Below are 18,509 nucleotides of genomic sequence, written 5' to 3'. Positions count from 1 at the left end.
CCTTTCCTTTTTTTCCACTCTAAGATGGTACAAAATAAAAATACTACACTGATCTTGCTTAAAATGTTGAAAAGAATGTTTCATCTTTAACTTTATGACTTTTGGAGATCAGTTCATCTTCTACTCACTTAACTATTCACAGTAACAGAAATTTTGACCAGGGGTGCCCAAACCTTTGCATGCCACTGTATATCATACTTGTCCAAACTTGTGTTACTGTGGTTGCAAAGCATTTTAAGTATTTAAACAAAATGACTTTTTTGATTTTTAGAAATATTAGGAAATAAAGCTGCATGCAATCTTTTCTGAATTGTACCCAGAATTCACTTACTTCTCATTGGATCACAGAATAAAGTATGGTGCCAGATCCCTGAGCCCCTTTTATTCCCTGTGAACTTTCTTATGAGATCAAAAACACATGAAAAAAATAACTGGTAATGCTTAATGTTGGGCACCCACAATTTATGAACTACACGCAAACATTAATGTGTCATTTTAAAAAAGGCTCAGGCAGTTGGAAGATAGAACATTGAACAGGATACAGGCCCTGTAGTCCTCCACTGACCACTACACTAATCTAGCTAATCCCATCTGGCACAGGAGCCGCACCAATCTATTTTCTGCCTGTCTAAATGCCTCTTAAACACTAGTATTGCATGTGTTTCCACCACCTCCTCCAGCAAAGTGTTCCAAGCACACACCACCCTCCATATCAAAAAAAATCTTGTCTCACACCTCTCCTTTAACCTTTCCCCAGTTCACATGAAAACTATTCCCTACAGTATCTGATACCTCTACTCTGAGATAAAGACCATCTGCTCTATCAACACTTCTCATAACTTTATATACAGTCGACCCTGTCTCCAACACTCCCATGAAATCAATTCAAGTTTATCTAAACTCTTCTTCTATTTAATACAGTCTAATCCAAACAAGAGTGAATCTCTTCTGCACTCTCTCCAGAGCCTTCATATCATACATAGTGTAGCAACCAAAACTGTACAGAACTGACCTAAACAAAGCTTTATTACAGCTTCAACACTACTTACCAACTTTAAACTCAACGCTGACTGATGAAGGATAAAATGCCATACGCCATCTTTGCCACCCTAAGCAATTGATGGAAAATAGTCCCCTACCATGAAGAGATATATTATTTGATTTGCATACTATAACATTGAGGAAATGGAAATTTACAGCATAAAATACCAAAATCAATTAACTTTTTATTATATACCTAAATGATAGCAGAAATCTAAAACACTCATAAGAGATAGGAGAATTAGGCCAATCAGTCTACTGAGTCTGCTCCACCATTCAATAGAGAAGAAATTTATTGTTTCTTTAAAATACATTCTCCTGTCTTCTCCCTGTAACCTTTGATACCCCGACTAATTAAGAAGCTATCAACCTCTGCTTCAAATATACCCAACAACTTGGTCTCTATACAACTATGCCTCTGGCTAGAGAAAGTCCTCCTCATCTCGCTTATAAATAGACGTCTCTCTATTCTGAGGCTGTGACCTCTGGTCCTAGACTCACCCCACTATAGGAAACATCCTCTCTACATCCACTCTATCTTCAAATATGATGGCAGAATATAGTATTAATGGTAAGACTCTTGGCAGTGTGGAGGATCAGAAGGATCTTGGGGTCTGAGTCCATAGGATACTCAAAGCTGCTACGCAGGTTGACTCTGTGGTTAAGAAGGCGTATGGTGCACTGGCCTTCATCAATCGTGGGTTGAATTTAAGAGCTGAGAGGTGATGTTGCAGCTATATAGGACCCTGGTCAGACCCCACTTGGAGTACTGTGCTCAATTCTGGTCGCCTCACTACAGGAAGGGCATGAAAACCACAGAAAGGGTGCAGGGGAGATTTACAAGGATGTTGCCTGGATTGGGGAGCATGCCTTATGAAAACAGGCTGAGGGAACTTGGCCTTTTCTCCTTGGAGTGACGGAGGTTGAGAGGTGACCTGATAAGAGGTGTACAAGATAATGAGAGGCATTGATCGTGTGGATAGTCAATGGGTTTTTCTGCAGGGCTGAAATGGCTAACATGAGAGAGCATATTTTTAAGGTGCTTGGAAGCAGGTTCAGAGATGTCAGGGGTAAGTTTTTTGCTCAGGAAGTGGTGAGCGCATGGAATAGGGTGCCGGCGACAGAAATGATAGAGTCTTTTAAGAGACTCCTGGATGCTACATGGAACTTAGAAAAATAGAGGGCTACAGGTAAAGCCTAGGTAGTTCTAACGCAGGGACATGCTTGGCACAGCTTTGTGGCTGAAGGGCCTGTATGTTTTCTATCTAGGCCTTTCAATACTCGAAAGGTTTTAATGAGATTTCCTCCCCCCACCAATTCTTCTAAACCCCAGCAAGCATAGGCCAGAGTCACCACCTACTCCTCAAATGTTAACTCCTTCATTCCCAGGATTATTCTTGTGATTCTGCACTGGACCCTTTCCAATACTAATACACCTTTTCTTAGATAAAGAGCCCAAAACTGTTCACAATATTCCATATATGCCCTTAGCAATGTCTTATAAAACCTTAGCATTACATCTTTGGTTTTATATTCTAGTCCTCTTGAAAAGAATGCTAACATCATATTTGCCTTCTTTAGTACTGATTCAATCTGCAAGTTAGCTTTCAGGGAATCCTGGACAACCCCTTAATTCCATCCAGCATAGCAAGTGACCATACACTTTCCTATATAGTAGTCCATCTGCCACTTCTTTTCCCATTCTCCAAATCTGTTGAAGCCCTTCTGCAGACTTGATACCTCAAAACCATCTACCCCTTCACCTACGTTTGTAACCATCCACAAACTTGGCCAAAAAACTATCAATGCCATTATCCAGACCATTAACATAGAATGGGAGGAAAAGTGGTTCCAACACCAATTCTTGCTGAGCATGACAGCCAACCCCTTTATTCTCACTTGTTGCTTCCTGCCAGTCAGCCAATCCTTTATCCATGCTAGTATCTTTCCTGTAATACTGTAGGTTCTTAACTTGTCTACCAGTCATTTATGCACCACCTTGTCAAAGGACGTCTGAAAATCCAAGTAAGCAACATCCACTAACTCTCTTTTTCTATCCTGCCTGTAATTTCCTTAAAGAACTCCAACAGTTTTGTCAGGCAAGATTTTTCCTTCAGGAAACCATGCTGAATTTGGCCTATTTTATCACGTGCCTCCAAGTACCCTAAAACCTCATGTTCGAGTAATGGACTCGAACATCGTCCCAGCCTCTGAAGTCAGGTGAAGTGGGCTATAATTTCTTGTCTTTTGCTTCTATCCCTTCTTACGATTGGAGTGACATTTGGAATTTTCCAGTCCTCCACAGCCACTTCAGAATCTAGTGATTTTTGAAAGATCACTACTAATGCCTCTACAATCTATTCAGCTACCTCCTTCAGAACCCTGGGACATATTCCATCTGGTCCAGGTGACTTATCTAGCTTCAGACCTTTCATTACCTTTCCCAAGTACCTTTTCATTAGTAATAGCGACTACACTCACTTCTGCCCCGACACTCTTTAAATTCTGGCATACTGCTGGTGTCTTCCACAATAAAGAATGACATGAAATACATATTGAGTTTGTCTGCCATCTCTTTGCCCCTATTTATTACCTCTCCAGTCTCTCTTGTACTCTTTATATATCTGGAAAAAGCTTTTAGTATCCTCCTTTATATTATTGGCTGGCTTGGTGTTTAAAAGCTTCCCACTAATTTTTGCTATATTGTATGCTCTCTCTCTTTTGCATTTCTGCTGTCTTTGACTTCCCTTGTCCGTATCCTTATCCTCCTTTTAGAATGCTGGTTTTTATTTGGGATGAACTGATCCTGCACCTTCAGAATTGCTCTGCCATGACAGCTGCTAGTGTCCCCTTCCAATCAACTTTGGCCAGCTCCTTGCTCACCACTTCAGTACCAGAAGACTAGATGCTGAGTCAATTGAAAATTCCAAGACATGGATTGAAAGATTTGTATTGACTAGAGATACTAAGGGATATCGAAAAACTGTGGAAGTAGAGGTCAGCCCCATCAAATAAAGTACTCGAATAGACTTCGGTGATTGAATGGCCAAGACCTATTCTTATAACTGTGCAGTTTATTGCCACAGAAAATTAATGCAGCAGTTAGCACCTCAGGCAGCAGAAACAAAACCTAATTGAACAACTATTTACCACGGTGGTTCGCCTTCTGCCATGGAGAAATTGCGACCATTTGGTGCAATGTTTTCAAAAGGAAAACAAAAATAGCTCATTGGCCTTCATGGCTTTCGGTATCCTTCAAAACTTTAAAACTATTTTGCATTTTCCATTTACTTTCAGACTGATGAATACTTTTCCTAGTAAAGCAGTCAGTAAAAAAAAAAGAGAGAGGAATATGCAGATGCTGGAAATCCAAGCGACACACACAAAATGCTGGAGGAACTTACAGTTGACATTTTGGGCCAAGACCCTTCATCAGGACTGGAGAAAAAGAGATGAGGAGTCAGATAAAGAAGGTGGAGGGAGGGGCCGAAGAAACACAGAATGATAAGTGAAACCAAGGGTGGGGCAGAGAGGCATGAAGTAAAGAGCTGGGAAGTTGATTGGTGAAAGAGATACAGGGCTGGAGAAGGGGGGAATCTGATAGGAGGGGAGAGAAGGTCATGAAGAAAGAAAAGTGGGAGGAGCACCACAGGGAGGTGATGGGCAGGTAAAGAGATAAGTTGAGAGAGGGAAATGGGAGTGGGGAATAGTGGAGGAAGTGGGGTGGCATTACCAGAAGTTCAAGAAATCGATGTTCATGCCATCAGGTTGGAGGTTAACCAGATGGAACATAAGGTATTGCTCCTCCGATCTGAGTGTGGCCTCATCGCAACAGTAGAGGAGGCCATGGACTGACATGTCAGAATGGGGTGGCAAGTGGAATTAAAATGGGTGACCACTGGGAAATCCTGATTTTTCTGGCAGACGGAGCATTGGTGCTTGATGAAGCGGTCTCCAAATCTACATCGGGTCTCACCGATATACAGGAGGCCACACCAGGAGCACTGGATACAATAAAATCAGTTATTCCAGAAGCAATCAGAAGTTCCAAGAGATAAACACATCTATTAATTAAATAACCAAAATCTGGCAAAGATGCAATGTGTATTCCTCTGTGAACTGGAAAGGTAGATAATGGTTGATATTAACTGGAAAATCAAATTTTTCATGCTTTTCGTGAAGTAACAAAGAGTTTTTAAACATGCAGAAACTTATATAATGATATATTTGAACCTTTGAGCTAAAAGTCAAGTTCTGCTCCATAAGGAACAACTAAAGTTATTGCCTTTTGGAAAAAAAAATCATGACCAAAAAGGATTGAAATAAAAACTATGACTACTACTACTGAGACACCTAGATATATAGCTGATCTTAAGAGTGCAAACGCCATCAGATGTGCTAAAATAAGACAGTAATGATTTCAGGTCAAATTCCAAACATCTCGTACTGTGACACTGAATAAATTTTCTCATGGATAACTGGAGCTGGTGCATCTCAAGTTAATTCACGTTATTGAATCGGGTCTTGGGGACTGACCATCACACATTATAGCTACATTGTTAGATTGCAGAGATGGAAGGGAGGGAGAAAGAAAGAGGTCAAGGATATTTAACTACCTGGAAGTTATGGCATTTTTGTATGACTGAAAACCTTTTTGTTTCTTGAGATGTTTTAGCTAGCATTCTATATAGAAAAAACAGACACTTTAAATTGATACATATAGTTCCTGTTAAAATAGCGAAACTTATTTTTCAACAGCTCACAAGTTATTATATTGAGTGAAAACCAAGGAAATGGAAATGGACTAAAGTGGACTGGAAAATCATTGAAGGGATAACTGAGAAATGATAAAGTGCACTGCAGATAATACAGATTGATTACTTGTCAACTATACTTGTTAGAATAGGACTAATTTTTTGGTTGTGCGATGTCTTAAACACTTCAACTATCCACCAGCAGACACCTCCTGCAATACAAGCTTTTAATTTAATTGCGGGTGTGTGGAAGAGAAAGACCAACCTCTGCTTTGGTGCTCACTCAAGTAGACTGTATGTAACACATAGAGTTCGAATCAGACATTTACATACCTAAAGCGGCACCTTCACTGAGCTACTAACAACTTCAAGAAATACACTTTCTCGAATTCATTAAACTACCGACAAATTAATCATTTAATTGATGTAGATATACAACTCTCACTTGTGGGAGGCAACCAATTAAGTTTCAATGCATAAGCTACAGTGTTACAATCCTGAGGGAATGTCAGTCTTTTTTTATCCGCAAACTCAGTTGATTAACTAAGTAAAGATCATGAAAGCTGAATATTCTGTTAAGGGAAATGGAGTAAATATTCTTTCCTCTTTTAAACTATCCACAAGACTCATCAATCTTATGATTGTGCAAATGATCAATATCTGAAATATAGTGATTTTGGACACTTTGTTACAACATTGACTAAGGTGTGGAAATATGAGTACTTGAGGGGCAGCAGTCTTCAGTTCAACCTCAACAAATGAACACAACCTTCATGCAATATGAAAATTAAGAAATAATTTTTTTGAAGAACTACAATGAAGGATAACAAATATTCAGAGTTCTTCATTTTCAGCCAATGCTAACATTCCCGCAAAACAATACTGAAGTCCATTGAATAAGAGCAGATTTTTATATCACATTCTACCTGGCATGTACTTCTGAAGAGCATGCAGAAAGGCTCTAAGGGGATATACAAATTGATGAGAACATGGCAAATGAAATATAATTAGAAAAATGTGAGATCATCCTCTTTGGTATGAAACAATAAGAAAAGTTTTTTTCCCCCAATGCTGAGATTTTTTAAAAAGGTGTTATTGAACGAATCACTAAAAATAAGCATGCAGATACAGCAAACCATTAGGAAGACCTCTAATGCTTGAGGTCAAGAGGAAAGATGTTTTACCACAATTTGAATGGAACCTGGTGAGACCACAGCTGGAATAATGTTTACAATCTGGTCTCTCTACCCAAAGAAGAGTACACTTAAGATTGAGATATAATCCAATGAAGATTCAGCAGATTGACTCCTAAATTGGCAGATTGGTACCACGGGGGAGAAATTAAGATGACGGAAGCTATACATTTAGAAGAAAATAAAGAAGTTGCATTGGCTCAAGAAGGCAACATCTATCATTAGAAAAAATGGTGGAGCATCTCAGCAGGTCAGGCAGCATCTTTGGAAACAGATAACCAGCTGATGTTTCCGGGCGAGACTCTTCTTCAGGACAGGAAAGGAAGAGGGAAGATCCCCACCTTCTAGGCAATGCCATCTTCTCATAACAATGGGCATGAGGTATGAGTATCTGTAGTCCCACACTACTATTTCAAGAATTGCTACTTCCATTCAACCATCTGGCTCTGAATCATTCAGCACAACCTTAATCACAAAGACCACGTTGATCACTTTGCACTAAATGGAATTTCTATTATATAAATTGTGTTATTTCTTGTAACAATTGTGTACAGGTTACGTTTGTTTTTCTTGTAAATGCTGCTTGTATAATGCTACGTGCCTGTGATACTGTGATAAGTATTTAATTCCATCTGTGCATACAAGTACTTTTACATATGACAATAAATCTCATTGAGGATAAAAAGCAATCACAGTAAAATGTACAAAGTTCTTACAACAGTAAGGTGTGAGAATGATGTTTGCCCTGGCTAATACATTTAGAATTGGGTATAAAAATAAGTGGTCAAGAATTCAAGACCAAGATGAAAAAAAAATGTCTTCACCAAAATCTTTCTAACTAGGACTTTGTGAGGGCTCAGTTACTCCACAAAACACAATTTGCTGGTTTTACACAAAAAAAAATTCACTATTAAATGGTCCAATCTTAAAAGTTTACTTAAAATCTGTAATGTATAATTAAAACGAAAGTAGTTATAAACTAGTCTTTTTCAGTTACTCTTACAAAAATAATGTTTTTTCATAAATGTAATTTTGCTGGGAAGTCAAAGCCTGCATGTTTATTTTTTACTGAGCCTGAGGCTTAGGAATTTTGTTTAGCTGCATACATTTGGCCTCTTTTGGATTGGATTTCAAAGCTTGCGTTTATTCCTACAAAAAATCATAATAAATTATGAAAATAATATTTAAACTGGGACAGCTTAATCAAGGCAGTCTGTGGCTTCTTTTGTAGTGACAATACCTGTGAGAAATGTATCAGCACCCTGAGACCTGGACCAAGTTCTGTTATTCATGGATAAGCTACATGAAGGTGCTCAGCAGACACAAATCTGCCATCTATTTGGTTCATGTAAGGAGAACGTTAACTGATCTTGCACTGAGAAAATGGTACATTGTTAACAGATGAGGGCAATAGTGAAGTTGATGACTACAAGTGCCCCTTTCCTATTGATCACCTTGGATCCAGATTTTTAAAAAGCTGTACTACATTTGATGACGCTGAGAACATTGTCTTTGGTTTACTGAGCGTTATATACCATATACCACTGCAACCTCTCGGCATCTGGGAATCTTCAAAAATCTATTTCTTCAAGCAAAACAAGAAACACCTTCCAAATTTTATTCTCAAAGGTCCAAAATCTGCACTCAGAAAGCCAATGGCATTGAAGGGAGTTTCCTTCAAAATTTGACAGTCTTTTCAAACTAAAGGTGCTATCAGGCATATCCTCAAACTATCATGCTACCAAGAAGACCGAGCCATCAATTACTTGCAACATTCTAGAAAGTGAGAACATTTTTCAAATAGCATTTAAATATTTTGCAGAAATAAAGATAGGAACATGTCATCCAGATAAGACAGAAGCCAGAGCATTCTAAATAAATATCTTCCAAAAACATTTTAAAAATCCCTTAGAATGTAATATTATTGTGGAAGTACAACACATACAGAAAATTAGACTTTAAGGGCCCAGAGGTTTTACTAAGCAGTTGTTTCGGCTTGACATGCGTTATGTAGATATACTTAACAACAAATGATATTTTCAGGAGACTTTTCAGCAGAACTATTCATAAAAATATTAAATTCATTCTGATTCATCCATTTCCCTTGTCGCCAACAGTTTCCATCATCACTAATGCAAAATCTGGGCCAAAAATATTACTAAGATGTCTAAAATTTTGAAAAAGTGTTTAATAAATCACAGCACTAAAAAGGTACTTCCAATGTTTCACATTTAAAAAATCTCTTAAAAGTTGTATCTTTGAATTTTTTAGTCTTCCCACCATAATGGGTGATAAAGAAAATTGCAAATTCAACATCATAGTGGATTCCAGTTAACTGGGACATATCAGGACCAGTAAAGTGGTTGCCCCAATTAGCTGAAATTTCAGAGAAAAGTTTAAAAAAGTATTAAAAAAAGACAAACTAGTGTTTAACTGAGTAACAAAGTATGTATTTAAATTACAGAACAAATGAGAATACTACCAATATTACTACAGTATTATAAAACTGTGTAATAGTCCCTAATAGTTATCGACAGAGGAATTCATCCAGTGTATGTTACCATGTTCTTTTGATTGACTGTAAATGAACAAAATTAGCACAGACACCTGGGGTAGTTTTTTTTTGGCTAGAGTCAAATCTTTTCATGGCATCTGGTCAATAGTCTTAAGTTTTTTGAATTGGAATCCATTGGCCCAAATGGGTAACATAACACAAGCAAATGACTCTATTCAAAAGCTGTTTGCTCTAAGCATGGTACAATGCCTGACTGCCACAGAAGTGTATGCGACTGCTTGACACCAGTCCCCTGTCCCAATTAAGCGCCATAGTATCCCAAATACACAAAGGAAATCCTGGCTATTTTCTCGATTAGCTTTTGTTCTTTAAGAATTGGCCCAAATAAGCAACTGACCTGTTTATTAGTTCCTAATAGTTATCAACAGCCAAATTAACCAGAATCCACTGTATTTTAAACAACTGTGTTATATATCAATCATAGTCTTGTGATAAATCTATATATTCAATAATGCTAAATTAAATTAAAAAATACACTCTCTATCACATAAAAGGGAAGATGAAGTATTTAGTCAAGCATGAAATCATTGCATTGATGACTTCAGCAAATTGTGATAGTGCTGCGTTTTTGGCACTTTATTATCATATACTCAGCATAAAACTGACCCCGGTAGCTTAAAAAAAAAAGAAAAGGCATCTTTAAAGATTAGCAGAACTTCATCTCTGGATTATGTACAATTGGATAGTGAAATACATCACACTGCTCTACAGATGAGTATATAAAAAACACTTTCCCTATCAGCGTACGTTGGACAACCCGCTGCATGAGTGCTAAAATCACTTCATGCCTAGATTTTATCTCCTGTGCCTTGTCCTATTCAATGTCACTAAAAATGGTCTGGCAGAGAGGACACTTATGCAACTGATAAGTTTCTTATTAAAATAGAAGTGGCCCATTTGCTGCTAAGGAATTTACAGCATCCACTTGTTTAAGCTATTTGAATCCATGACTGATTATTTGGAATACAAGCCAAACATTTCAGAGGCGCAAATAAAATATTCTATTTTCAACCCGCCCAGGTCCCGTTAGCATGACATTTCTAAAGTAATGACGTCAACAATTTTTTTTTCCACTGCCTTTGAATGTGGGTGAGTTCAGAAACGGCCTAAGAGTTAAAATGCAGTATTTTGGCGCCGATGTTCAAGTCAAAAGTTAAAACTTGGAGTATCCCCAAAGTCCCCAAGTATCTCCAAGATAAAGAGGATATAGTAAATATTAATGTCCTTCAGGAAAAGAAATTTGACATCCTTGTTGGTTTGGCTTATGGATAAAACATGATTCATCAATATGGTTGACTCTTAACTGCCTCCTCAATTCAAGGTTAGCTAAATTTGAATACAATTTCTGCATCCATAAACTGTAAGTTGCATTATTCTTCACACACTAAAAACTTGTCCGAAAGACTAGACTGAAGCCTGGGTCACTGGGGCAACTCTTTCCATTTCAATAAGTTTGCCATTTCAACATTACAACACACCTTACATCCAAAATGCCTCAAAGAAAAGTTAATATTTAGTTTGAGATTTCTTGGCTGAATATTTGTTTTTCACTTTGCTGTTAGAATAACTATTTACTGTATTTCTTCTCACTGAACGGAGATGTACCTCATATAAGACCGTGCTTGCTGAAGCAATTGTGGGTGACGAGGCAAGTTAAAGAAAGCATAAAAGCAAAAAAGAGGGCATATAATAGAGCAAGAATTCATGGGAAGTAAGAAGATTGGGAAGCTTGTAAAAATCAACAGAAGGCAACTAAAAGACCACACTGAGGGGAAAAAATGAAGGTAAGCTACCCCAAAACATCAAAAGATACTGGAAGATTTTGCAGATATATAAAAAGAAAAAGAGGTGAGAGAGGATATTGAACCACTGGAAAATAATGCTGGAGAGGTAGTAATGGGGGACAAAGAAATGTCGGACAAACAACAATTATTTTGCATCAATCTTCACTGTGGAAGTCCATCTCCCACCCCCCACCCCCCCCATCCTCATCACATTCTACAGGGGTTGTATTGAGAGCATCCTGAGCAACTGCATCACTGCCTGGTTCGGAAATTGCACCATCTCAGATCGCAAGACCCTGCAGCGGATAGTGAGGTCAGCTGAGAAGATCATCGGGGTCTCTCTCTTCCCGCCATCACAGACATTTATACTACACGCTGCATCCGCAAAGGAAACAGCATTATGAAGGACCCCATGCACCCCTCATACAACCTCTTCTCCCTCCTGCTGTCTGGGAAAAGGCTCTGAAGCATTCGGGCTCTCACGACCAGACTATGTAACAGTTTCTTCCCCCAAGCTATCAGGCTCCTCAATACCCGAAGCCTGGACTGACAACTTGCTCTACTGTCCTGTTTATTATTTATTGTAATGCCTGCACTGTTTTTGTGCACTTTAAGCAGTCCGGTGTAGGTCTGTAGTCTAGTGTAGCTTTCTCTGTTTTTTTTTTAAATTACGTAGTTTAGTCTAGTTTTTATACTGTGTCATGTAACACCATGGTCCTGAAAAACGTTGTCTCATTTTTACTATGCACTGTACCAGCAGTTATGGTCGAAATGACAATAAAAGTTGACTTGATTTGACTAAGGAGAAGTTGCTTGGGAAACTGAAAGGTCTAATGGTACTTAAGTCACCTACACCAGGATTCTGAAAGGGATAGCTGAAGAGATTGTGGAGGCATTAGCAATGATCTTTCAAGAACCACTAGATTCTGGAGGACTAGAAAATTGCAAATGTCACTCCACTCTTTAAGACGCAAGGAGGCTGAGGAAAGAAAATTATAGGCCAGCCAGTCTGACTGGGAAGATGTTGGGAATCCATTATTATGGATGAAGTTTCGGGGTACTTGGAACCACATGATAAAATAGGCCAAATTCAGTATGGTTTCCTTTACGGGAAATCTTGCCTGACGAATCTGTTGGATTTTTTGAGGAAATAACAGACAGGATTGATAAAGGAGAGTCTGTGGATGTTGCTTACTTGGATTTTCAGAAGGACTTCAGAAGGACAAGGTGCCACACATGAAGCTGCTTAACAAGATATGAGCCCGTGGTATTACAGAAAGGATACTGGCATGGATAGAAACTCGACTGACTGGTAGGAGGGAAAGTGTTGGAATAAAGGGGGCCCACTCTGGTTGGCTGTTGGTAACAAGTGGTGTTCCGCATGGACTGGTAACTGGTCAGCTTCTTTGCATGTTATTTAACAACAATTTGGATGATGGAATTGATAGCTTTGTGGCCAAGTTTGTAGATGATACAAAGATAGGAGTAGGGGAAATAGCCTTGAGGAAGCTGAGAAGTTGCAGAAGGACTTGGACAGACTGGGAGAATGGACAAAGAAGTGGCAGATCAAATATAGTAGAGAAGTGTATGGTCATACACTTTGGTAGAAGGAATAAAGGCAGAGATTATTTTCTAAATGGCAAAATAATTCAAAAGCAGAGATGGAAAGGGACTTGTGAGTCCTTGTGCAGGATTCCCTGAAGGTTAACTTGCAGGTTGAGTCGGTGGTAAGGGAGGCAAATGCAATGTTAGCATTCACTTCGAGAGGACTAGAATATAACAGCAAGGATGTGATGCTGAGGTTTTATAAGGCACTGGTTAGACCACTCTTGGAGTATTGTGAACAGTTTTGGGCTCCTTATCTAAGAAGAGATATGCTGGCATTAGAGGGTGTTCAGAGAAGATTCACTAGAAGGTATCCGGGAATGAAAGGATTAACATATGAGAAACTTTTGATGGTTCTGGGTCTGTACTCTTTGTACAGTGGGCCTGTACCCACTGCAATTAATGAATTGTTATTATTCACCTTAGGTTAGTATCCCCACTTTATGACTTATTTTCGCTGTTATTCACTGAATATAAGATTACATATGGAATGGATACAATTCTCTCATTGTAACATTATTTTGACATAATACTAGCAAAAATATTTTAAAATAATGACAAAACATCTTACCTCTATCACCTTGGAGTCAAAATCTTCATATGTTTCTGCAGATAAAAAGTAGAATCTTTCACTTCTATGAATTTTAATAGCACATTAAAATACAGAACTTAATGCCACACTAAAATTGTCGGACTGCTGAAAGCTATGGGATGTCCCAGTCTCTCAGCATTGACTGTCTAAATGGACATCTAGTGTAAATGATAAAACATATGTAATTACATAATTACAACCAACTCATATGAATTCAAAGCAACACCCACAAAATGCTGGAGGAACTCAACAGGTCAGGCAGCATCTCTGGAAATGATCAAAGACGTTTTGGACCAAGACCCTTCTTCAGGACTGGAAAGGAAGGGGAAGATGCCAGAATAAAAAAAGGTGGGTGGAGGGGAAGGAGGGAAGTTAGGTGGTGGGTGAAGCCAGGTGGGTGGGAAAGGTAAAGGGTGGAGAAAAAGGAACCTGTTAGGTGAGGAGAGTGGACCATGAGAGAAAGGGAAGGAGGAGGGGACCTAGGGGGAAGTAATGGGCAGCTGAGTAGGTAAGAGACCAGAATGGGAAATTGAAGAAGAGGGGCGAGGGAAGAATTTTTTTTTATATAACTGGAAAGAGAAATTGATTTCCAGCATCTGCAGAATTTCTTGTGTCCTATGAATTCATATATTTTCTAAACTATAAGTACAAAATCTTATTTCAAGTTAACTGATCCATGCTAATTTTGACTCTTTTCCACTGTGAAAGCAAATACAAATTACTCATATAATTAGTGCACCATTTCCTCATTTTCCATTCTTACCTTTCTGGTTCCAATTTTTTTTAATTGCATTACTCTTAACTGCTTGTTTTCTTTTAATGTATCTAAGTTTTACTCTTCACTTTGATATTTCTTGCAAGTTTCTTCTTGTTATGACTCTTTCTCTGATTTTCACATTCTTTGCAGATCACTGAATTTCCACTATTTTCCCCAGTTTTATATGGGCATAAATGTCAATTCTCTTAATTGGTGACTGCAATCTTTGAACTGCACATGGAACCTGTGGCTCTTTGCACCATATTAAATTGTTCCCAATGGTTGGAATTATGCGGGCAGTAGGAAAATCATCCCTCTTGTGCTTCTTGATCTCATCGCACAATATTCAGTTTCATGCAACCCTGCCACTTTGATCTGGCCCATGCCTTCATTCACCTGGTCCAACACTTCTCCTTCTCTTTATACAAGTCAGCTCTTTTGTGAGGGTGTGGCCAGGGTTAGTTGGGGTGTGTGGGCCCTTTGACATTAGGATTAGTGTTAAGGGTAGGGTTGGGGGATGTATACATGGAGCTGAGAGAGAAAGGGTTGTGGAGTTTAGTGTCAGGAGTTATGTGGGGTTGAGGCGGATTGGGTTGTGGAACCACTTTAATCTGGCCCATGCCTTTTATTAATCTGGTCAAACACCACTTGGCTTAATTAACCAGGTGTGCACTGGGACACATCAACAGCAATGTAACGTGTGGTCCTTTGGGTGTTTAATCACTAGACACCCTCATCCAGTCGATCCAGCCAGGGTTGATCGGGTCCAGTTGTGTTTATCCCAGGGACCAAGATAATACGAGGCATGTACTTTGACTATCTGGGGTGTAGAATGTTCTGAGGCCTAGTTCACAACTATTTGTTTCTTATTCTTCTGAAGGTTGTCTGATTTAAAGTTTTAAAAATAGTTTCTAATCTTAACTTCCCTCACTCTCAAACACAAAGCCAATAAATCTAAATCTGCTGTCACACCTGTTTCGGCAGTTCATTTATTTTAAGCAGAATTCTTTGTTCAATATTATACTAAGAATTCTTTTCCTTTGAAATATAATGAGATTAGTTCATTGAAAGTGGATTAAAGCAAAACTGTATCAAAGCAAGAAGTAGATTGCTAGGTTATCGATCAAAACTTCTCTTCCTTTTGTGTGCTAATCCATAACTAACAACCATCATCATAAAGCTTTAATGCAATATTGATCCAGCCAAAAACATCATCAATGGTGAGTTAATATTTGCTGTACTGTTTATCAGATGATTTCTTTGCTTTCATGACTTGTTACAAACTTTTGTTAACAAATATTTCATTAGATTTAAACCTAGCATTATTCTTCGGCTGACATTTAACAATTCCATGCTAACACTTTGATGCTACTTATTTCCTCTTTGTCTTTAATGCGTAGCTATTTTACTGCATTTGAGCAATTTAAAACAAAAACACTTGAAACTTAAAACACAGATTCCAAACAAGATACCAGATCTTAGTATTAAGCTGAAGCATCCAGAAATCTGAATAAAACTGGAGATTAACAGTACTCTAAGCTCTACTGAAAAACTGAAAACTGCATTGACAAAAGACATTAGGTGCAGGAGAAGGCCATTCGGCCCTTCAGGTCAGCACCACCATTCAATGTGATCATGGCTGATCATCCACAATCAGCACCCCATTCCTGCCTTCTCCCCATATCCCTTGACTCCGCTATCTTTAAGAGCTCTATCTCTTTCTTGAAAGCATCCAGAGAATTGGCCTCCACTGCCTTCTGAGGCAGAGCATTCCATAGATCCACAACTCTCTGGGTGAAAAATAGAGTTTTTCCTGAACTCCATTCTAAATGGCCTACCCCTTATTCTTAAACTGTGGCCTCTGGTTCTGGACTCCCCCAACATCGGGAACATGTTTCCTGCCTCTAGTGTGTGCAATCCCTTAATAATCTTATATGTTTCAATCAGATCCCCTCTCATCCTTCTAAATTCCAGTGTATATAAGCCCAGTTGCTCCAATCTTTCAACATATGACAGTCCCGCCATCCCGGGATTAACCTTGCAAAGATACTCAGCAGGTCAGGCAGCATTTGTGGAAAGAGAAAAACAGTTAATGTTTCAGAATATCTTCACTGGCTAGGGTCATACAGCACAAAGAAACATGGCTTCAGTAATCAGCGACTGACCATTTCAGCCTAGGATGTCACAGCATTTTCTCAGGATGGTGCCAAAGGCTCAACCATCTTCCACTGCTTCTGGAGAAGACTTATATTAGATCAGAAGTGGAGATGTCTGCTGATGAATTCCATTCATAACTCCTCAGATAATGCTGGATGAACTCAGAAGGCCAGGTCAAGACCCTTCACTTGACCCACTCAGTCCCTCCAACATTTTGTTTGTTGTTCCAGATTCTAGTATCTGCAATTTCTAGTGTCTACATTTTAGATAAGGAGCTCGCATAAATAAAAGCCAGGCAACATTCATGTTTGGACCAACAAATGGAAAAACACATTGGTGCTGTGCAAAGTTTCAGCCAGAGATCATGTCTAATAGGTGAGAGTTCAGTCATTTCTGCCCCACAACCCAAATCTTAATGGGCCTTGATATTCAAAAGTATTGACATCAACACTCAGGAGATCACCAGTAACCAGAAACTTTATGAGACCAGCCATGTAAATAACATGTTTACAAGTGCAAGCCAAAGACACAATGAAGGTACTCGTCATCCCAAGTCCAAATGACGACAAGTGTTCCTATACAGAATGTTCCGTGCCGAAAATTCTCAATCAATGGGCTAGGGTCTTCACCTGAGAGGTGAGGCATCCACTTCTTTTTTTTTTGTCTTATTCTGCTGGTGCTGCTGAAGCAATGGACGATTCCTTTTCTGATGGTGGTTTCCAGTGAATGTAACAGATAACAGTGAAATGGAAGGTCTGAAGTATATTATAAGGTGCCCTTTAACCATTCAGGGAAGAAAATAATTGCATGAGAACCCAAGCAGCTGTTCTATTACTTCCCTTGCGATCCTGTATTTCAACTCCCTAGCACTGTGAAGAACCATATGTATAAGAGGAGCCATGGCTATTTATCCTTTGCAACTCCTATCAGCTCCAAAAAATCAACCACGAGACACATATTCAACTCTGCACTCATTCCAAAAGGATTTCTCCTCCCTTCGAGGCTCCCTAATCGACCTTTCTGCCCGACCAACCGTTCCCCATCTCATGGCACTTTTAATGCAGTCACAGAAAATGCAACACCTGTCCTTTCACCTCTTCCTTTTCTACCATCCAGGGATCCAAACAATCCTTTCAGGTGTTTACCCTACTGCTTATAAAGAAGCAAAGTGACTTGCTGAGCCTTGTGAAACACCTATGTTTAGTCTGTGCGAGTGATACTGAGTTTCCAGTTGTTGGCAGCTTAATTCACTATCTCACTCCCACTCTGATATGTTTGTGAGAAGTCTCCTGCATTATTACACTGAGGTCTAGAACAGGCTAGAGGGAAAACACCCCGTCTGTGGGCCTATTGCAGTCTCCCAGACCTAATGTGAAATTCTCCAGCTTCAGATAACTCGCTCTTTCTGCTTGTGTGACATTAGGCCATTTGCCTGTCTATTTTATTCACTTCATATTGTGTGAGCTGATGCTATTTTAAGGATGGTGATAATAATGAAATTTGTAACATCAAAATAATATTGATTGGAAAATGCAGCGCAACTGAAGAATCGTTAAGAATTTGTGTTCTTTGAATTATTTTCATATGATTAAAATTCCTTTCAAATTCATATTAAAATAAGAACAGTGAGGTTCAACGTGCACAGTTGTTGGGCTCATTCTGCAGGGTGCTGTAGCTAAAGTGAAAAGGTGTATACGTACAAACAGTACGTACACACAGACGCACAAATGATAGAAAGATACAGCACAAAATTCATTAACATCATGTTCGGATAAATCAGGTTGCAAGTATATAATTCACATATATTGCCAGATTCCAATTGGCTGCACATACCACTATCTGATCAGCAAAATACTTCATTTATAAAAAAGTGTCTTTTGCCTGATACAATGGAAATCCAAATCAGCATGATCTATAAAAAGTGCTATAGCCTCAGAGAATTCGAGACCTGAGTTCAAAGTTGACCTTGGATGTAGAATGTGAATGTTCTCCCTGTGAGTGTGTGTGAAATGCCATGATTTCCTCCAACATCACAAATGCATGCTGATATG

General features: G+C 38.9%; 1 protein-coding gene across 2 annotated transcripts in view; it reads right to left on the bottom strand.

Moving 5' to 3' along the window:
• The window catches only part of mrps5 (mitochondrial ribosomal protein S5), a 135,263-nt gene that overhangs the window by 54,276 nt on the left and 62,478 nt on the right, over positions 1-18,509 (bottom strand). For both annotated transcript variants that reach the window (XM_073055950.1, XM_073055952.1), the window contains exon 5: positions 13,524-13,558. In XM_073055950.1, the coding sequence (XP_072912051.1) occupies positions 13,524-13,558 (35 nt within the window). The remainder of the gene's footprint in view (positions 1-13,523; positions 13,559-18,509) is intronic.

The sequence above is a fragment of the Hemitrygon akajei genome, chromosome 9 (genome assembly GCF_048418815.1).
Source record: "Hemitrygon akajei chromosome 9, sHemAka1.3, whole genome shotgun sequence".
NCBI lineage: Eukaryota > Metazoa > Chordata > Chondrichthyes > Myliobatiformes > Dasyatidae > Hemitrygon > Hemitrygon akajei.
This window is presented reverse-complemented; position numbering and strand designations above follow the sequence as displayed.